The sequence below is a fragment of the Herpailurus yagouaroundi genome, unplaced genomic scaffold (genome assembly GCF_014898765.1).
Source record: "Herpailurus yagouaroundi ecotype Mexico unplaced genomic scaffold, PumYag 139, whole genome shotgun sequence".
NCBI classification, from domain to species: domain Eukaryota; kingdom Metazoa; phylum Chordata; class Mammalia; order Carnivora; family Felidae; genus Herpailurus; species Herpailurus yagouaroundi.
This window is the reverse complement of record NW_024412394.1, coordinates 15647960-15670757: the sequence shown is the minus strand read 5'-3', so window position 1 is coordinate 15670757 and position 22798 is coordinate 15647960. Positions and strand designations below refer to the sequence as shown.

General features: G+C 37.8%; 1 protein-coding gene across 1 annotated transcript; it reads left to right on the top strand.

Moving 5' to 3' along the window:
• The first annotated feature begins 260 nt into the window (after positions 1–260).
• Positions 261–21950, top strand: RHAG (Rh associated glycoprotein). The gene is made up of 10 exons (XM_040473737.1): positions 261–486; positions 8871–9054; positions 9629–9779; positions 11820–11967; positions 12072–12238; positions 13767–13904; positions 14498–14619; positions 18929–19002; positions 19384–19457; positions 21214–21950. Exons 1-10 carry the CDS (start codon positions 330–332, stop codon positions 21244–21246), a joined length of 1248 nt encoding a protein of 415 aa, XP_040329671.1. The 5' UTR covers positions 261–329; the 3' UTR covers positions 21247–21950.
• The last annotated feature ends 848 nt before the right edge of the window (positions 21951–22798 follow it).

Below are 22798 nucleotides of genomic sequence, written 5' to 3'. Positions count from 1 at the left end.
CCTACAGAGCCTAGCTCAGTGCCTGCCATACAATAAGCACTGAAGAAGTAAATAAGATTCTAGACACTTCTGTGCAATAGATCATTTCCTTCACCTGGCTTCTTCCAATCTACATTGTATGTTATTCAAACTAGCATTCAGAATAATCTGATTACAGAGCATAATTCTCCCCAAGAAGTGGGGGTGTTTTCATCAGTCTCGCCCATTTTTTTTCTTGCAATGTCATTGGAGTGAGTTGAACAGACAGCCTGATTCCACACAGAGAGCAGTCTTATCAACCTCCCACAGCCTGTGAAGCCCTCAGTGTGCCTCTGTCCTTTTCCACAAACATGAAGCTCAAATTCCCTGTGGTGGCCATCGTCTTGGAGGTTGCCATGATTATTTTATTTGGATACTTTGTCGAGTATGAAACGGAGCAGATCAATCTCCAGCAACCCAACACCACCAACTCAACAAAAGTGGACAGATTTCTTGAGTTACATTCTCGTGAGTAGGCAATCTACTTCTTATTATACATTTTGGGGTTTTTAGAATGTGAACCCATTTGGGGGACTTAGAATGTGAACTCTTTGAATTCTGTAACCACTGGAGTGCCACATTGGAACACCCTATAGAACTTATGATACTTATGAGTGCTGAGGGTATTATTATAAGTTTGTGCTGAGGTATCTGGTCCATGGCAATGGTCTCTGTAGTTAATGTGTTTGGACAGAATCTGAGACTATTAAAATATCAGCACAAGAAGGCAAAAATTAAAATAATTGGTCAATCTTTTGTGTTAACTCTATCTGCTAAATGACGTTAATTTTCCCTTAAATTGATCCCTAGTTTTGTAAGGTATAAAAAATATCACCCACACCCCACAAAACAACAACACAACAACAGAGTCAAAAGTAATTTTCAAGGAGAGAGTAGAAGCAAAGTGAAGTATTAAGAAGGGAACATGGATTTCATGTGGGGGCCCTAAGGTATAAGAAGTGGTGTTATCAATGGTATAGGAAGTAAACGGATGTACTCTGGGTTTTATAATGCTCTAAAAGGAAAGTAATTTGTTCCTTAGCAATGGGAAACAAGTGTGAGCACCTAACATATTTTAAAAGCAGAATCCTTCCTCCGGAATGGTAGCTGATGAAAAGAAGGTATATAGTTTCAAGTTTGACAGGGAAGGCTATGAAATAGTTAATATAACGTTAATAACTACTGTTAACTGACTGCCCATTATGAGCCAGGCATATTCATTACATCATTAACCAGGCAGGGAGGTGATAATATATCCCTATTATATACATTGTATTTTTTTTAATAAGGCACACATAAATTTTTTATTAATTTATTAATGATTAAATCTATTAATTTATTAAATGTTTAAAATAGTAGCAATGTTTATTAAAGTTCTATAGCATATATCTAAGCTTTTTAAAGACCATATGACATTCATTCCCTCATTGCAACATTTTTTGAGGAAGTTTATATAACAGGGAGTATTCTCATGCAGACATCATGACCTACCACTGCTAAATGACTCAGCCATAGTACCGCCGGATAAAACATTTTGTGGAATAGCCCTAAAAGCCACATGATTATGGTTACACATACATATTTTTTGTTCTACATTTTCTACATTTTTCCCTACATTTCAAATTGACTCACACAAAACTTAGGTGACAGCGTAAGTCATTAGAGAGAAGATTATTTAACATTCACTTATTAAGAAATGTTCAAGTCAGACCCTTGGGGGTACCTGCCTCGTACCGTGTGAATTGCACCAAGTGGGGGGATTCCAGTATGGGGAAGGCTCTGCTTCTGCATGAGGAACTCAACCTGTGTTACAACAGTTCTCAGATGCAGTGTGGCAAAAGTTATGAGTTTTTCACAAATAGGTGAAGCAGAATATTAATTTATATTTTAAGTAAAGTCAATTAGATATGAGTTGATTCATCGCTTGCATCCTGCTATGCTTTTCTGCATAGTGGGGCAATACATGGTGTCACACAGCCCATCCCAAGGCACAGCCACGGAAGTCTGTGGCACATCTGAATATCATGTTTCATGTCCTGAATGACTCCATAGACACTCATTTGAGAAACAAGCTGCACTCTATGATTTTTTGGCCTTCATGGCTCCTGGCAAAGTATTGGTCACACTGCTGAAGCAAATAATTTGACAAGGAGTGAAGTTCTACTGTGACTGTCTGCTAATCCTTGTTAACATATAGACAGAGCAGAGAAAAGGAGAGTTTAAGGAGAAGGCCCTTTGAGGCCTGTCAACATTTTATTAGAGATTCTGCAGACACACATCTTTAATATCTATGGGACATTAAAGCCATGTCCATGATCGTTTTGTACTGTTACATTAAAATCCATTGGTCTCTCTTGCACTTTTTTTTTTGTAATTTTTTTTTTGTTTTGAGAGACAGAGAGAGACATAGCATGAGTGGGGGAAGGGCAGAGAGAGGGAGACACAGAATCTGAAGAAGGCTCCACGCTCTGAGCTGTCAGCACAGAGCCCGAAGAGGGGCTTAAACTCACGAACTCTGAGATCATGACCTGAGCTGAAGTCAGACGCTGAACCTTAACCGACTGAGCCACCCAGGTGCCCCTCTCTTGCACTTTCAGTAGAGCTTTTACCAAGGTGAGATCTTGTTATAGTGTGCATCAATCATTTGAAAAATACTCATTCACAGTTATGCAAATATTCCAAACCTGGACATACTTCATCATATAATAACAGAAGAGGATACTTGTTAATATCACCAACAGTCTCACCAGAAAACCCTTGAGAACTATCAGGAAGCTGATAAGCTCATAGTGGCAGACACAAACTTTGAAATTCTAAATTTTTTTTAAGTCAAAATGTATTCCTGGCAACAAATACTGTCGATTCTTTTCACTGAAAGGACAGCCTCCCCTCATTCATTTTTTAGACAATGTCAATACCTGTCTGAAAAACCATAGTTTATGTCAGTCTTTATTTCAAGTAAAAATAGAGTTCCATAAAAAAAAAAATTGCTCATTCAGTTGGTACTCAAACAATAACAAAAGTGCCATTTTTCTGAGATGACCACATGTCTTCAGCAGTGCTTTATGTACAATTGCATTTCAGCACACTCTCATACAGAATAGGAAAAGGACACATAGAAGGAGTTCAGTAGTGAAATTAATAATTTTTGCTGCTTCATAAAAGAATTCCTAATTAAAACCTGCATTTTTGGGGTGCCTGCGTGGCTCAGTCAGTTGAGCATCTGATTCTTGATTTCACCTCAGGTCATGATGCCAGGGTCAGGGTCAAGTCCTCCACCCCCCTCCCACCCCTGTCAGGCTCCACTGAGTGTATGGCCTGCTTAGGATTCTGTCTTTCTCTTTCCCTCTCCCTCTCTCCCCCTCTTCCCTGCTTCCCTACTTGCACACTCTCTCTCTCTCTCTTAAGAAAGAAAGAAAGAAAGAAAGAGAAAGAAAGAAAGAAAGAAAGAAAGAAAGAAAGAAAGAAACCTACTTTTTTTCCTGCAAGTGAGTGGTCATTAAGAATACCATGAGGTGGGTGATGGGTATTGAGGAGGGCACCTTTTGGGATGAGCACTGGGTGTTGTATGGAAACCAATTTGACAATAAATTTCATATATTGAAAAAAAAAAGAATACAATGAGAAGGGGTGCCTGGGTAGCTCAGTCAGTTAGAGTCTGACTTCAGCTCAGGTCATGATCTCAGAGTTCATGAGTTCAAGCCCCACATCAGGCTCTGTGCTGACAGTTCAGAGCCTGGAGGCTGCTTCAGATTCTGTGTCTCCCTCTCTCTCTGTCCCACTCATGCTCTGTCTCTCTTTGTCTATCAAAAACAAATAAACATTAAAATTTTTTAAAAAAAAATAAAAAAGAATCCCACGACAACCAGCACACTTTGATGCCACTGCTTTCACCCAGGCTAAAGTGCCTGTAGTTTTACGTATATTTATTTCACCTTCTCTGGAAATATTAGCGCACACACACACAAAAAACAAATTATACTGTAGAATTATCATGAAAATAGTTTTCACCTCTCAGATTCCCTAAAAGTGTCTCTCAAACCCCCAGATGTCTGCAGATCACACTTTGAGAACCACTGAAGATATAGGTAAACTGACAAAGGATATACACAGCACTAGACATTATTTTATGAATTTCCATACCAGTAATGGATTAAGTACAATGATTTATTTTTAAAAATCTACATTTAAGAATTCGTTTCTATATTTACTCAGATACTATTCAGTTCATTTATTACCAAAAGATTCAGCAAATCTAGATATGTTATAGGCAAAGAGTAACTAATTTGTGCAGTGTAAATGATTCCTAAAGAATTGCGTGCTGTTACTCTAAGTGTTACCTGGAATTGTTACTATTCCTGAATTAACATACTGTCTGTAGTTTGTAACCTAACAGTAAGATATCAGCCTCCAATAGAACCCTGTGTGTTGCCTTTGATTGAATAGTTTTTGTGTACTGGAAAGGACTGGAAGCGATGGGCACAAATAAAACCCAAACCCTAGTAGTTAAATACCATTCCCCACTCAGAGGTGCACTGGAGAAATTGTTGGTTCAAGGTCAGGGTGAAGAAAGACAAGGTAAGCCAAGGGTGTAACAGCTAATGGGAGGATGCCAAAAGAACACAGGACCCTGTTTGAAGCAGCACCAACTAGACAAGTTGGGGATAAATAGAGAGTTAAAAATAATAATCAGGTGGTAATAGTAACTCATTGAAATAAAGATAAAGGAGCCAATGAACCCATAGAAATATTCCCCAAAGCAGGTAAGGGGAGAAAGAGGAAACTCTTCCTCACAAAAGAATGCCACCTAATTAATACAAAAGGAATAATAGATATAGAAAATTATAATTTTAAAATTAAAAATGTAATAATTGATTCCAGCAAGACTCTTCAAGGAATGCAAGAACCACTACGTAAAGTTACTGGAGAACACACATTTGAAAGAATTGCCCCACAGACTATTTATCCTTTACAGGGCATAAGGTACATTTATGGTGAAGAGATCTGGCAGAACAGTCTTAACCACGTGGTCAAATTTACCATCACCAATAATAGGACAAAATTTATGCGCCACCAGGTGTGGTACAATGGGAAGTACACAGCACTATCTGTAGAATATTCTTCCCAGAATATTTAGTCTCATTCTAATTATGGCGAAACAGTCAAACAAATCCAAATTGTGGGACATTCTATGTAAAAGACAGAACAACACCACCAATAAAAATCATGTGGGAAAACCGATCAAAATTAAAGAAAAATGAAGACACATGACAAATAAACAAACAAAAAAAAAAGAATGACAGTTGAATGGATAATGAGTTAAAAATCCTATAAAAGAACAATTTGGGTACAGTTGGGGAAATTTGAATATAGATACTGTATTAGATAATATTATTGTATTGATGTCATATTTCTTGGATGTGAGGATGGTGTTATGGTTATTTAGGAAACTCATGCTAAAGAGGTTGGGGGCAAAATGTCATCCTACTTTCAAATGGCTTAGGAAAAAAAAAATATATATATATATCTGATGAGAGAGAGAGAGAGAACAAATATAGAAAATAGGAACAACTGATAAATCTAGGTGAATAGTACATAGATGTTCATTGTACTATTTTTCTAAATATTTGAAATATGTGAAATTAAAATATTTGGGAGGTGGGGAGTAAAGATGCCACCCTAAGGATACCTTCTTCTCAGAAAACATGAGTTTAGAATATAATCCCAGTGGTTCCAAGGACTGGAACTCTAGAAGAGCAAAAAAGTTACATGCCTGGCAAACACCATGCCAGCCCTTAACCGTTAAAAAACAAAACAAAACAAGAAAGCCACCAGTTCTAATTGGCCAGCTGAACAATTTTCACCACTTGATCGAGAAAAACAATTTTTCTGAATAAGGTCCTGATGGTCCCAGTCAGACAAATTCTCAATGGTCCTTACCAGTGATCCATTTATTCCTGCTTATCTGAGGCATTTCCTGAAAAGGTACAGGTGCCAGACTTTCTGCTGGGGTCTGTTAGCCACATCATGATTACTGCCTTCACACTTGGATTCACTTTCTCTTGAAAGAGTGCCTAATTGGCAGTGCTTGCTCAATACTCTATTTGAATAAATGGCATGCAAGCAGATAGAATCACAAAACAAACACATAAGCAAAGAAAATAAAATAAGGGAGGGTATGCGCCATGTTATAGCTGTGACCAGTAACACTGTGCAGACGATCTGGTTCTTGAAGGGTGTATAGAAGTTTGTCAGGTAAAGAAGCGTTGGGTTTGGGATGGAGAGGACATTCGAGGCAACAGCCATATGTAGGAAATAGAAGGAAAGGAGGGGTCTGATTCATTCATTTGGTGCTAGTGGTGGTAGAAAGTGAGTTGGAATCATCGGTTGTATTTTAAATATGTTGAGTTATCAGAGCTTGCAAGATATCCTAACACAAGATAAAGGTGGATGTAAAACAGAACAAAAATATCAGACATTGTCACATTTACTGGGGAGACAAAAATCACACTCTACTGAGAATATGTGATTCAGACAAGTCTTGGCAATTCTTAAAACCTGTTGGAAGACTTTACAAAAGTTCAATCTCCTTTTCTTCTACAGAGAATACTTTATTCCTTTGATGGCCTTCTTACAACATAGAACTAATCTCATGGCCCTCCCTCCAGTCCCCACCCACAAAATCTTAGAGAAGGATAAAAGGTAATACATAATCCTAATTGTTTATAGCTCTTTCTTAACCATACTTTTTATACAGAATCATGATGTCAAGAGTTTACACAACTTTGTGAGCTCTCTATAGCAACTTAAATAATAGATGAGGTTCTTAAGCCCCCTTGTGGCGAAAAGCAAGAATAAGCTTTGAGGGGAAAAAACCATCTGAGCACACAGTTAATATATATGGTCACTTAATACTTCAAAAACCAAACAGGTTCATGTTAGTTGACCATTGCCCATCAACAGGTCTTGTAAAGCCCCAATCCCAAAGTTGTCTGGGTATATATGAGATGAGGGTGGTCAGCCAAAACGCTGGCATAGGTGAAATAGTCATCAATCTGCCTTATCCAACTAGGACTGCACAGCATTCTTCTCTCTGGTGCAGGCTACCCCAGGAAAAGGCTGTGACCTTGACAAGAATATTTTCCAGAGAGAATTGAGAGCTTAAGACTCTCATGTAGCAGGACTCCCTACATCCAGGGAAATGGAAAAATAAATTCTCCATTTCTAAAGGAGGTATCTGGGCAGTGTATCACAGCATCTCCTACAGCAGACAAACCTGAGTGCCATCGTCTCCCAACCTCAATCACACTGTTTCCTGAGCCTAATGGTAGGACAGAGGTAGAAAGAGCCAAAGGGTAGTAACATGTCTCTGAGACCCTGGAAGGCCAACACTCTGCCTTCATTATTTTTCTGTTAATCCCTACAGTGCTCAATGCATAGAGGAATTGGTGGAGTCAGGCCTGGATTCAAATTTTAAGCCCACCCTTCAGATGAATTAATTGGATTCTAACATCAGTTTCCTCTGAGATATATTTTTTAGGAATGTCCTCTCTCATGCCTATTTTCACTTAAACCCCTGGCCACAATGATTAATGTTTTCTTTTTGTCTCTCTGTTTTTATATGTTTTCTTTTTGTTTTCTTTAAATGTTTTCTTTTTGTCTCTCTGTTTTTATATTTGTGCCCAATTTGACCTCAGTTTGCTTTGTGTATCTATTAGGTTGAACCACAAGAAATTGCCAATACTTTAATCATTTTCATTGATAATTTTAATGCAAAAATTTCCATTTCATGGGATTCAACCAAATGCATGTCTCGCTAATGAACCTATCCCTTTCTTGAGGGAAAAGCCTATGTTTCCACTATCTCATATTTGATCATATGTTTTATTTGTTTTTGATCCTATGTTTTATTTATATAGTGCTCTACTGCACACTCCTTCCCACACAGGTTATCTCACACAGAGTTCTCTGTGAAACAGGGCCTTTTCAGTATTGCAGATGAAAATACTGAAGCTCAGAGAGAGTAAGTGACTTGCCCAAAGTCACACAATCATGTAATAGAACTGGGGGACCCTAGCTTACATTTCCAAACACTAAGTAAAGTATTTGCTCCTCGAGAGGATACAGCATTTTTTTTTTTTTTTTTTTTTTTGCTTTGGCTTAGAAAGTGCTAACAAAGACATTATCATACTGGACTTCAACAATAATCTGGTACTATTATACAGATTTGATCATTGGAGACTGAAGCTCATTCATTTAGTCATTATTGCCTCTTATCTTATAGGCAGATTTTTATGCCAAATCCTGGAGAGCAAAAGATGAATATGTTCTAATCCCTTCAGTCAAGAAACTCAAAATCTGGTGCAGGATATAAACACCTCATCAAGGAACTCTTACAGGGTGCATGCCAAATATATGCTAACACAGTGTGGCAAATGTTAAAGTTGAAGTATGTACAGAATGCTGTGTGGAAGAGGAAATATTAGTTTTCCCTGGGAGTACTAGGAAGGTCTGCAAGAGCGGGTGATGTTTGCATTGTTCTGTGCAAAGTTTTCCTCAGGTAGAAAGGAATGGAAAACTCTTCAGGGAAAGGATGAAAGGCACACGGGTATGAGAGCACATAGTATTCCAAGAAAAACTTGAATAGTTACCCAAGGTTTCATGATTGATAAGGAGCCAAGCTGGCACTGAGACCCAGCCTTTGGCTGCCCAGTTAATGCTGTCTCTTTGCAGTGTTTTACGTAAAGGATGTAAAATTTAATAAATGGGGTATTTCATGATGTAACATTTTCTTAGTTCTCCCTTAACACAGAATTTTTTTCCGATACTTTTTTTTTTTTTTTTTTTTGCAGTGTTCCAAGATGTACATGTAATGATATTTGTTGGGTTTGGCTTCCTCATGACCTTCCTGAAAAATTATGGCTTCAGTAGTGTGGGCATCAATCTACTCATTGCTGCTTTGGGCCTCCAATGGGGCACTTTTATGTGGGGGATCGTGCACAACCATGGACAGAAAATTCACATTGGAATCAAAAAGTGAGCATCCCTTATTTTTCAACCATTGTGTTTTCAGAGCAATTGTTTCTCTGCTTAGTCTCTTGTCAGTAAGCCTCTGAACCAGCTGGCACATTGTCCCCCTTAGACAAGAGAAGAATATTGGGATCTTAGGATGCGAATCAACACCTTGCTGTACTGAGCAGGGTCATACATTCGTGTCTATATCTTCTCCAGTTTGACTTTAAAGATAAGATAAATCCCCTTTCATAAAAACATTATTCCTTCCATCTCAGCTACAGGGGGCAAAAATCCTCCATTAGCTACTTTTCTATATTTACATTTTGAAAGGTAAACACTGTAGAAAGTAATTCATTTATCAGATCAACAAAAATAAAGGAAAACCTCAGTGAGATCAAGAACAGGTAGGTCAAAATAAAGGAAACATTGTAGCAGCTAGAGAGCATGGAAGATGGAAAGTGGAGTGTGTGATGGGAAGCAGTAGGGGAGCAGGGCTTGCACTCTGGATAAAATGGTGCTATAGTAAATCCCAACTCTCAGTTTTATGTTGGGTGTGCCTTATTCTTCAATGTATTCTTTCCTTTTTTTCCCTTAGCATGATAAATGGAGACCTCAGTACAGCCACAGTCTTGATTTCTTTTGGAGCTGTCCTGGGAAAAATAAGTCCAACCCAAATGCTGGCCATGACAATATTAGAAATTGCTGCCTTTGTTGGCAATGAATATCTGGTTGGTGAGATATTTAAGGTAAGGATTAGAGGATTTATACTTACTAGCTTTGGACATCAGTTCTGGTTACACCTAATGGATGTCCACTCTACATAGGGACAAACATCAGTGAGCATGATAGCACAGCAAGTATAATTACACCCATCACTTATTCAAGTGCCTATCATAAACCAGGAGTCTCATCAACATTGCCTCATTTCACTGTCACCGCCACACTATAACCTGGGTATTATTAGTTGTTACAAATTACAACTAATCATCACAGATACTGAAAAACTGTCCCAAATATGGATTTAAACCCAGATTTTTCTAACTCCACAACTCTATTTATTACATTATATTTCCTACCAATGATCAATTCCTATTTATATTTCAACTACTAGGTGACCTTGCCCTTCCTAAGACTTTTGTTAAAGCCTAAATTTTTCCCCTACCTTTAAAAGCTCATTGATTCCCCCTAAGAACAGTCAATAGAATACTTCTGGGCACTCTCCAGTACTGAACATTTAATTCAACAGCAAATAATTTTTTAAATTTTTATTTAAATTCCAGTTAGGGTGGCTCAGTTGGTTGAGCGTCTGACTCTTGATTTTGACTCAGGTCATGGAATCAAGCCCTGTGTCAGGCTTTGCACTGCGCATGGGACCTGTTTAGGATTCTCTGTCTCTTTTCCTCCCTCTGCTCCCTCCCCTGCTCGTGCTGTCTCTCTCTCTCCCTAAAATAAAAACAACAACAACAACAAAAACCACAAAACAAAACAAAACAAAACTCCAGTTGTTTAACATATAGTATAATTTTAGTTCCAGGTATACAATATAGTGATTCAACACTTCTGTACAACACCTGGTGCTCATCAGCAAATGCTCTTCTTAATCCCCATCAGTTATTTAACCCATCCCCCCCATCCAATTCCCCTCTCAACAGAAAATATTTTTGACAACTTTCCAGGTGTCATGTGATTGTGATGACAGACAAAACAGTGAAGGTCCCTGTCTTTATAGGGTTTACAGTCCAGTGAGAGAGACAGACATCAAATAGATAATCATGAATGACCCACTCACCTATAGGCACATGCATACACACACACACACACACACACACACACACACATACACAAATATTATTATAAATTGCAATACATGCTATGAAAAATAAGTAGAGGGGGCTATGAGACAGCATAACTTGAAGACCTAATTTAGTGGAATCAAGGAAGACCTCTCTGAGGAAGTGACAGTTAAACTGGACCTGAAAGGTACGTAGGAGTTTATCAACTATGAAAGTCTTACATAAATTAATAAATGTGTATCATTTTCCTACCTTAATTGTACTTAATAAGTATAATAAGAGCTAAGCAGCAGGTTTGGCACTCTAAACTTTCCCTCTAGGAACAGGAGAATGTAGAAAATTTGGTCAAATTCATACAGTGTCCTCAAGAGGGAACTAAATAGATTGCTTCAAGTGAATCTTGGACCTTATCTGGCTTTCATGTCATCATATAACAGAGTGAAAACATATGGGGAAGACTCAGGCTTTATAAAGCTTCAAGGCTTTGAATTGCAATGAAATGAGCTTTAACTGTAATGTCAAATGAATGCAAAAACCTGTTTTGTTTTGTTTTGTTTTTTTTTTGAAACAAGTGCAGTGCATAGTTATTTCACTAAGAATTCCCTAGCCTGGAGAAGTAACCTAAAATGAATGGAGTGTCCACAAAGACCTACCACTTTACAAACATGGTCTCACTAAGTCTCACCATAGCTATATTAGCTGGGTAATATTTCCCACTTTACCGAAGCCGAGATCCAGAGAAATATGGTAATTTGTCTAAAGTCACATCGTAAGGAAGTACCTGACCTAGGATTGAAAGTCAGTTCTGCGTGTCTCCAAAGCCTGTATTTTTTAAAATTTCATTATCCTGTTTTATCCTCCTTTCATTGACTTATATTTTCTTTTAATTTTTTTTTAAATTATTGTTTAACCAATGAAGCAGTCCTTTCATTGACTTTCCTCCCGAAGTGAGACTCAATCTCACCTCTAAAACGTGCATGTTTTGGTCCTCAGGCCTCTGACATCGGAGCATCAATGACCATCCATGCTTTTGGGGCATACTTTGGCTTGGCGGTAGCAGGCATCCTGTATCAACCAAGCTTGAGAAAGGGGCACGAGATGGAGAAGTCTGCGTACCACTCAGATCTGTTTGCCATGATTGGTGAGTAGAGGTGGACTCGCCTGATTCAGTTCCCAAGGCAAACTGCCTCCCTGCGACTGTCTTCCATTTCCAGAATTAATATCCCTTTTTGTGGTTTCCGGCAGGAACTCTTTTCCTGTGGATGTTTTGGCCCAGCTTTAATTCAGTCATCGCTGAAACTGGAGAGAAACAGTACATGGCCATCGTAAATACATACTTCTCTCTTGTCGCCTGTGTGCTCACAGCCTATGCATTTTCCAGCCTTGTTGAAAAGAGAGGCAGGCTTGATATGGTAAGGGCAGATTAACCACCATGGAAGTTTCGCTAAGTGATGTTGACGATTGCTCGGATGCGCAGGTCATGTCTGCATCGCTGCTGGGTCGCCGCAGGAAATCACAACACGGCAAACCTTGCAGAATATTTTGAAAAGAACACGCATTTGTTTCTTCATCAAATTTGTGTTGTGGCAAATCAAAAAAACTGTCCTCAAGGAACTGACAGTCTATTAAGGAATATAGTCATGCAAAAATCAAAGATTTGAGACATATTTCTTTAATGATAGAGTTGACTGTCTCCAAGGTCTTAGGATATTTTCCTTAGAAACAGGACTTGCCAAAAGTAGAAAAAGAGAATGAGGGAGGAGGAGGGTGCAAGTTGATTCTGTTTTCCTAAGCTGCAAATGTCCCTCTCAAAGGAACAACAACTAATGACAAGGTAGGATCCTGAGTAGGACCCTGGAAAAGGAAAAGGACACTAATGGGAATATTGGTGAAATTCAAATAAGACTTTTAATAGTACTCTATCAATGCTAATTTCCTGGTTTCATGATTATGTAAGATGTTAACATTAGGGGAAACTGGGTGAGGGATATATGGAAAATGCAGTACTTTTGCAACTATTACATGAGTCTAAAATTACTTCAAAACAAAACATTTTTTAAGATCCTCCCAAGTTGGTCTCTTGAGTTTTTGACCTATGAGCTAGAGAAATGTCAGTTAAGGAGTAATCTGCACATCAGCGGCTCTTCTTTTCCAGCCTCAGGGAAGAAAAGGATATTGTAATTTCTTCAGGCATAGCTAAGGACATGGATTTCAATGCTGTACAAATTATTTAATTTGTAAATTTAATAATTTAAATTAAAAAGAAAGAAAGAAAATTAAAAACAAAAGAAAAGAAAAAAAACACACACGCACAACTCAGTCCTGCTTTTTTAAAACACTGATGAACTTTCCTCCTTAGGCAGATCAGTGAGAAGATAATCTTTCTGATGAATTCTGGTAAAAGGAAATTGGTCACTCTTTCCACCATATTTAAAGGTTCTCAGCACGGTGACACATGTGAAAGCTGTTGTCTTTCATGTACAATGTGCACATTTTGGTGTCTCTATATTCCTTGAGTGTTGGAATATCATGGACTCCGCAAAGCACACAGCAACCACAGACCTCTTTTGGTTCATGATAACCACAGATGCATCCCCCAAACTGAATAAATAGATATAACACTGCTAGAATAATTGCACTACACTCCCAAGCCTCCCACTACAACCTCTTTTGTTTTTCCTCACGTCCCTCCCCAAACTTGTCTCACTAACCAGATCACTCAGGCACTACCAAGGAACCCCAGCAAGAAAGGTATCAAACAGCTGCTTGGAAGAAAGGCCTTCTGTAATTATAAAGAACCCTATTTTTAGAAAAGAATCCATAGCTCTTTGAACTGAAGAATGTGCCATGGAGTCCATCCAACCCTGGATACATTCCTTCATTCCTTCTGAAGTCTCATTTGTTCAGCTCACTCCATTCGTGTTTCTGTGCTCCATGCAGGCTCACATTCAGAATGCAACCCTTGCTGGAGGAGTTGCTGTGGGCACCTGTGCGGACATGAAGATCCACCCGTATGGTTCTATGATCATTGGGAGCATTGCAGGAATTGTCTCTGTGCTTGGGTTCAAGTTCCTGACTGTAAGTATGACAAGTGCTCTTAGTCAGACTTTGATCTGCACCATCATCTTCTGACATCCCACCAATAGAGAAAAGCTGGGAAAATTCCTCTCATCAGCATCTCTCCTTATTTCGGGGTCATTTCCCTTCCTGTCAGAAATACCACTCACATTTCCGTGTACAATGGTTTCTGCTGTCCTCTGACTTCTTCTGTGTACCAGGAAATAATTTGATATCAATTATTTATAAATTAGTGTGAATTGAATGTTAAGTACTTGTGTTACTTTCTTCACAGCAGTTCCATTCAAGTTTTTGTTGTTGATGACGTTTGTTTGTTTTTGCATAATGAAGGACTGTGTGTCCTTTGAAGGGGATTTTGGATATCAGTAGGTAAGAAGGAGGAAGAGTTGAAATCACTCACTTCAAATCCATCTACTAAAAACTGACATGAGTAGTTTTGCCACCAATGTATTCAGACTCTTTGACTTAAGTGGGATTTAGATACGGATGGCAAACTGGGCTATAGTAACATTTTCCTGCCTTGTCACTGCCTTCAGTTATAAAACTCTGTATGTCTAACAAAATAACAAAACTTCCTCTTTTTACAATTTTAGCCATTTTTTACCACTAAACTGAGGATCCATGATACATGTGGTGTTCATAACCTGCACGGCTTACCTGGTGTGGTAGGAGGCCTCGCAAGCATTGTGGCGATAGCCTTGGGAGCATCTAAGACGTGAGTTAAAGAATGGGTTTTCCTGCACCCTGAGGTTGATGATTTTTTTTTTTTTTTTGCTTTTGCTTTTGCTTTTGGTTATCTGTTTATTTTGAGAGAGAGAGAGTGAGCAGGGGAAGGGCAGAGAGAGAGACAGACAGAGGGAGAGAGAGAATCCCAAGCAGACTCTGTGCTGTCAGTGCAGAGCCTGACTTGGGACTTGACTTCACGAACCATGAGATCATGACCTGAGCCAAAATCAAGAGTCAGACACTTAACTGACTGAGCCACCCAGGTTTTCCAGGTCTGATGTTTTATCGCACTCTTGGAGGAATCTGGTAATGAGACAGCTTTTACTTTACCAATCCAGTCCATAGTTCGTAAGTATTGTCCTTACTGAAGCAAAAGAGACACAATTGAGAGAATAGAATTGTAAGGGAAGATGGTCTTAACTTAATGTTATTAACATTGGTTGGTTGGTTGGTTGGTTGTTTTTACTTAACAGTGTTATTTTAAATTTTTCTACCATAGGCAAGTGTCTTGTAGCAAATTTGGCAATTTGATAATCACAGTCAGAATACAGTAGGTTTGCTCTTTTAGTTGCTCTCACCAAAATGAAGGAGGGGGCATCTGCGATGAGCTGAGCTGCCATTTCATATAATCAACACATAGAAGAATGAATTCACATAATGTAGAAAGCAGCTGGATCTGGAGAATCAGGAAGACTGGCATATGGCTCAGGCTTTGCTATTGACTAATTATGGGGCCTTACAACTCACTCAGCCTCTGTGGTTCTCAATTTCCTCTTCTATAAAATGAGAGAATCATAGTATTTAGTCTCTAAGATCTCTTCAACTCTAAACAGACCTAGATTCTTCCCAAAAGGGGCATAGGGTTTAAATGGCTGGAGGAAGAACAATGTGATGTCATAAGCCATCAGTTGTCACTTTTAGGCAACAAGATTGGAACAGTTTGATATGAATATTATCGATGTAAAACAGGTAGGAAGATCACACAGTCCGGATCACTCAGAGATTAAGCAAGGAAGAATCAAAATGCTCAATTTTTAAAGCCAGTTGAAAGCATGAAGATAAGGTGAATATGTTTGAAAATGTATCAAAGTGACTCCTGACTAGAGCTGAATAATTTGAAAAGAAAAATTTCTTTAATTTTAACAGATTAAAATTCAACTCTGTCGAGACCAGTAATGACAAATATTTGAAAAATTAGTTTAATCACATTTACTACTCAACAGAAATTTGCTTCTACTTTCATGTGTATAGTTGACCCCTTTCTTCTGTTTGTTTTCTTTTTTTGCCCCTTTTGAAAATTTGGAGAACAACCCCAGAATTATCCATATTTTTTTGCAGTTCTCTCCAGGACCTAACATCTGTGGAGACTAAATGCAAACATATTTTAATGCAAATCAAACACGATAAACGCATGAGTCCATGAGCTCAACTCCTAAATGCTATAATGTATAAACACTGCAAACACTCTTAAGATGTCGCTCATGATTAGACATAAAGGAATTCTTGAGCATCATGCTTGTACCAGTTCCATGGATGTAATAAAACAAGACTATCTGGCTCTCACAGGCTGGGTCTTGCTGGGTGGCCAAATTTGGGGAAGGTTCCATGGTTGAGAGTCTAGTGCTTCGGTATTCAGGTTTGGCAACCACTTCTCAATGTACTCAGGGGGATTTGGTGGTGGGGGGAGAGGGGAAAGCAGAGGGGTTGGATGATGAGCCTTGGAAGGTCTATTCACGTGGGTGAAATCCACATACATCTTTCCTGGGTGAAATTCACATACATCTCACACACCAGACAAAATATTTTGGCCAAGACCCAAGATTATTTTCTCAGATGTTTCTATTCAGAATATTAAAATGCAAATCAGGTTTCTTGGTAAGCATTGAATAAGAAGTAAGTATTCTTAATGTTTATTTACTTTTGAGAGAGAGAGAGAGAGAGAGAGAGAGAGAGAGCAAGCATGAGTGAGGTAAGGGCAGAGAGAGAGGGAGACACAGAATCTGAAGCAGGCTCCAGGGTCCATGCTGTCAGCACAGAGCCTGATGTTGGGCTCAAACTCACGAACTGTGAGATCATGACCTGAGCTGAAGTTGGATGCTTAGCCAACTGAGCCACCCAGGTGTCCCAGAAGTAAGTATTCTTAAGGGACATCTGCGAACATTATGGCAGCCTAATTCTAATAATGCTCTTAATGTTTATTTTCCAAGCCCATGTAATCTTGGAAATCTTTTCATCAAAAAATATTTTTTAATACCTTGGAAAAGATTTTGGCAAGTTCTGATAAAATTAACAGGCAGTTTACAAAAGAAAAACATCAAATGAATAAATATATATTAAATATTCAACCTCACTAGTAATCAAAGAAATGCAAATTAACACAAGTTACTAATTTTTCAGTTACCAAATTGAAAGATTAAATGAATGATGATACTGAATGGTGGCTAAAGTAGAATAATGGGGATTTTAATTATGCATTTTTCTATTTGGAAAAGCCCTTAAGAAGTATATAAATTTTTACTAATAATTTCATTTTACTAATAATTTCATTTCTAATTATTTTAGGGAAATTATTGGACAAATTCATAAGCATTTCATAAGAGGATGTGTTCTCATGGCATTTTTAAAAATATGAAACATTGGAAACAACCCAAGTATCTAAACTATAGAGCTATAATTACAGTACATTTTTACAGTGTAGTACTTGGTAGCAATTGAAATTATGATCCAGGTCTACATTTACTGACATCAAAGGGCACTGAAGATTTAATGGCAAAATCAGTTTTTTTTTTTTTTAAGTTTATTTATTTATTTTGAGAGAGAGAGAGCATTCACACACACATGTGAGCAGGGAAGGGGCAGAGTGAGAGGGAGAGAAGAATCCCAAGCAGGCTCACTGCTGTCAGAAGGGAGCCCAACATGGGGCTTGATTCCATGAATTGTGAAATCATGACCTGAGCTGAAATCCAGAGTTGGATACTTAATAGACTGAGCAACCCAAGTGTCCTGGGAAAATCAATATTACAACATGATTGCATTTTGTAAAAATATATGTTTACATTTTACATTTTTATTGTGACTAAGATTTGAGGGAAATTAAATTTTTTTCTTCATTTTCTGGATTAATGGTTTCTCATGTTTTTACAATGGTCTCATATTTTTACAATGGTCATTTTTTTTTTTTTATATATAGTAGAAAAAATTTAAACACTTCAAATGAAGAGAAAAAATGAAATCTGAGTTTAGTGCCTTCTGTCCTTTGGATGATGATGAAACACCAAGATACTCTCATTTTCCAAATGTTTACTTTCCCATAAACACTCATTCAGTCCTTCAACAGCTATTTATGAATTTCCTGCTAAGAGTGAGGTACTGTGCTAAAAGGATATTCACACTCCTCGTCCTTTTGTCACTCATATAACAACCTTATGCACTTCAATAGCTTTTTATTACATTCTTCCATTCCCAAATATTATGAGGTTTTTTTTTTTTTTACTAATTTTGTTTTAAGGTAACTACATCTAAGATGACTTACAGAGTTTGTTTTTTTTTTACTGTATTCAATGAGTTGTCTCCATGATATATGCTAAAATTAACTTTTCTGATTTTATTGATTTTTTTCAAACTTCTTTTTTAGTTTATTTATTTTGAGGGAGGGAGGGAGAGAGAAAGAGAAAGAGAAGGGGAAGCACAGAGATAGAAGGAAAGAGAGACTCCTAGGCAGGCTCCTTGACGTCAGCACTGAGCCGAATGAGGGATTCCAACTCACCAACCATGAGATCATTACCTGAGCTGAAACCAAGAGTTAGATCTTAACCCACTGAGCCACCCAGGAGCCCCTGATTATTGATTTTTTAAATTTAATTACAATTGTTTCTTTTGGGATGGGGTGGGGAAAGATGGAAACTCATGTTGTACATTATTCCATCCTCAGTGCCTAAAAGAGAATGTGGCACAGAGTGAGTACTCAATAAATATTTGTTGAATGAATTGGATTGAGGATCAAAACCTGGTACTATATTTTTAGAAAATATTAAACTCTTTCTAAGTTAGATCTTTTCATCCCTCCTAAAGGGAAAGGTAATTTTTCTTATGTGCTTATAAGGACTTTTTAACATTGCTCAAGAATTTCAAAGAAAATGAAAATAGGAAATAAAAAAAAAAATTGTAACAAACATTTGTTTGCTGGTGTAATGCTGCCCTCTGGCCTGAAGATGGCTAGCATCCATTCCCTCAGGAAATGAGATTTGCTAGTTGGTAGCCTGGAAAAACAACATTCTTCTTTTCTTTTGTCTTCCTAGGTCTACCATGGCCATGCAGGCAGCTGCTCTAGGTTCTTCCATCGGAACGGCAGTTGTTGGAGGGCTGATCACAGGTCAAGATGAAAAGAAAACACTCCCATGTACCTCATTCTATCCGCATAATAGATAATAAACATATCGAGTGGTAAATTTGAAAATGTTCTAAACTCTGACAGTAAAGTAATCGTGAATCATATAAGCTCAAGGGGATGATTGTATAACTAGAAATATATATATATATATATATATATATATATATATAAACATTTAAGATTTTATTTTTTTCAGTAATCTTTACACCCAGCCTGGGGCTCAAACTCAATCCTGAGACTTAGAGTCTCTACTGACAGGTAGAGCCAGGCAGGTGCCCCTTATCTCACTATTTTTATTACCTATGCAAATACGTTTTCCTCTTCAGCATCATAATGTGACTTTTTTTCTCCCTCTTCTCACAGGTTTAATTCTCAAGTTCATTGTCCGTGGACAACCATCTGAGAGGAACTTCTTTGATGATTCTGTTTATTGGGAGGTACTGAACAGTGTTCTTTTTTTTTTTTTTTAATTTAAACTTGAGGTAGTTAACACACAGTCCAATATTGGTTTTAGAAGCAGAATTCAGTGATTCATCACTTACATACAACACCCAGTGCTCATCACAAGTGCTCTCCTTAATGCCCATCACCCATCTAGCCCATTTCCCACCCACCTTCCTGCAAAACCCTTAGTTTGTTCTTTATCCTTAAGAGTCTTTTATGGTTTGTTTCCTTTTCTTCTCTTCCCCTCTCCCTAACTGCCCTCACCTTCCCATAGTTCCATGCTGCAATGGATAGGGCATGTGACCCTTGATCAAGGGGTTGTGAGTCCAAGCTCCACATTGGGCAGAGGTCTCATTTACCAAACAAAGAAGTCAGCCAGATTTAATATAACTTAAAAAAAAATGCATGTTGTTTCCTCATTATTTAATTGTAGAACCTGTTTTTAAGAAATCAAGAATTTACCCTCTTAGGAAGACTTACACACACAAGTTTTTATTCCTAAATGTGATGATCCAATGATTGGATAACTGAAGTTTGTTTGTTTTTTAAAATTTTTTTTTACTGTTTATTTATTTTTGAGACAGAGAGAGACAGAGCATGAATGGGGGAGGGTCAGAGAGAGAGGGAGACACAGAATCTGAAACAGGCTCCAGGCTCTGAGCTGTAAGCACAGAGCCCGACACAGGGCTCGAACTGACTGCGAGATCATGACCTGAGCCGAAGTCAAACCCCTAACAGACTGAGCCACCCAGGCGCCCCTGGATAACTGAAGTTTATCCCAACGGTTTAATAAAAACTATGGTGGGGTTTACATTTCTTACTTTTTTCTTTACAAAAGTTGATATTTTGAATAAGATACTAGGAAGATGAGTTTTGGTTTCCACTATTGGTTAAACTGCCTGAAAATCTTTAATAGTAGGATTTTTGAGACTCCCAAAATGCTGCTCTTAGGAAGAATCAACCAAATTTAGACTTTCCTTCTTGATTTCTTCCTCACGGAATTCAGGAATAAAATCTAGGAAAGCTATCTTGCTCCCTGCTACAGTGTTCTAATTAAGGATGTAAGTGATGACTATATTAGTGAACGTTTTGTTCAACAGAAGCCTAAATGTCTGTCTGGCATCCTTTTGATAAAATTGGATAAACTGCCTATTTATAGAGAGAAGTTGAGACAATGTGTCCAGGCAGATAAAATCAGAAGTTATGGTCTTTTCCGAAGCAGAAAGGACATGAAGAAAAGACAGAATATAGTTGGTCAATATCCTTTGCTCCTCTGAGAGCAGTAAACAGCTCCTCATAAAAATAATACGAATCCTGAACAGTGGCATTAGATTCTATACCATATATAAGAGTGGTCAAAAGCAGGTAGAATATGGAAGGTCAAAGAATCTCATGAGAGGTTTTACGAATAACAAAACATCAGCCCCCTTCTATCCTCCAGTGTCTACTCATTACTCCATTCACATTTCCCCCAAATTATTTCCTGCAAAGCTGAAGAGTGATAGATATTTTGATGTCTTCAGTGGGACTTTCAGGGATAACAGGTTTGGGAAAAAGAATGCAGTCAGGGTGAGTGGGATAAATGTTTTTGTTCTTTTATTTTTCCCCAATGCAAACAATTTTTATCCCCAATTCTTTGTAAGCTTGGATAATAATTACAGAATATACCTCTGTTTCAGTACTAACCTCTGAGAGCCCAAAGTGAAAGAAATTAGTGCCCTAACCTTGTTTTCTTTAAATGTCCTCAAGGTCAGCAAACAAGACAACCATCAGCACATGTGACAAACACAACCATCCGGAACCTAAAGACCAAACACCTCCTGTGCCCCAGCTTCCTTTTCCATTATCTAGAATCGTGTTTAAATTTTTTAAAAGGCAGCATCCAACGAGAACATTGAACAGAATGGATAGGTCCTGAGCCCCAAATGTCCACTGTAAAAATTCTTCACACAGACTGGTGCTATCTCTTGATACTCAATGATTGTTTAGTTGGAAGGATGTGGCTTATGAAACAGATGTTCAAATGGATTCTCTTTAGGACTCCCAGACTACTTCTGCCAGTAGGTTGGTATAGGGTGAAATTCCATGTATACTCTTGTATATATTTTTTTCCAATAGAGGTAAATTTACAAAGAAATCAACACACTCTGATTATGTAAGATTCTTAATATGCTTACTATGTCTTCAATCCGAAAATTGTAAAACTGAAGCCAATAATATAATATATAATAAATCTATATAAGAAATATGAAAGAAAAGTATTGTGTAAAGCAAGAATATAATTGTTTTGGTGGTGCTTTTTGATTTAAAAATAGTCTAGTTAGTAATGTTATGTCTTTGCTTAAATTCTTGTCCTAAATTCCTTTTGCATGTTTACTATTTGCAACAAGAGCTCAAATGCTATCTGACCAAAGTCTATTTTGTATAAAATTCCAATAAATTAAATGTTATTTTATTATAAATTAAAACATTGTCTGTGGCTCTCCTTTCTTTGGTGTTTGGAATTCATTTTAGTAACAAGCACACACACACACACGCACACACACTCTCCTCATATTTAATCCATATTCAATTCAAATAAATTATTACTATATATTTACTATAAAATAATCAAGTTAATGTCTCACATTATAGGGTAGTTTTTAAAGAACTAAGTTTTAGAAAAGGTAACTTACATAGTCATATAAAACCATTTTTCTTTATAGGCTTTTTAAGATTTTCCTTCTATTTCTGGAGTCCTGGAATCTTCTCAAAATGTGTCTTAGTATCAGGGAGGAAATAAGCCCCTGGCATAATTAACAAAACCTCAGTTACTAGGTACTAGAACTTAAAACTTACAAGTAACAGTGAATTAATTAATATTTTATTCCACGGGACAAATAGTATAGTTTATTTATAGATCCTAAATATTTTAGGTGACTTTTTCAAAATGTACATCCAAGTCTCTTTCACATGGGTTTTTGAAGTGTGCTTACGTTATAAAGTCCACTATCTCCACTCTTGCTGATCATCACAAGGAATCATCTTCATTACCCAATGTCCAGAGACCCCCTCATTTCCTGCTGATCATAAGGCAAAACTCAGAGGGGAGGAGCCAAGATGGCGGAACAGCATGGACGTTTTTTGTGTGTCTTGAGTCCATGAAATACAGCCAGACCAACACTAAACCATCCTGCACACCTAGAAAACTGATCTGAGGATTAACACAACATCTGCACAACCTGAACCACAGAATTCAGCAGGTACACGGCGCTGAGCGAACTGGGGGAGAGAGAAGCTGCCGAGGGCAGGGAGCCACTTTTGCGTGCAGGGGCGGGGGGGGGGGGGGGGGGGG

Bases quoted from the DNA above. Each gene is read 5' to 3' on its own strand.
- RHAG (XM_040473737.1), top strand. From the start codon at position 330: ATGAAGCTCAAATTCCCTGTGGTGGCCATCGTCTTGGAGGTTGCCATG. The intron at 487-8,870 runs GTGAGTAGGCAA...TTTTTTTTGCAG, and splicing joins ATTTCTTGAGTTACATTCTC to TGTTCCAAGATGTACATGTA. The intron at 12,239-13,766 runs GTAAGGGCAGAT...TGCTCCATGCAG, and splicing joins AGAGAGGCAGGCTTGATATG to GCTCACATTCAGAATGCAAC.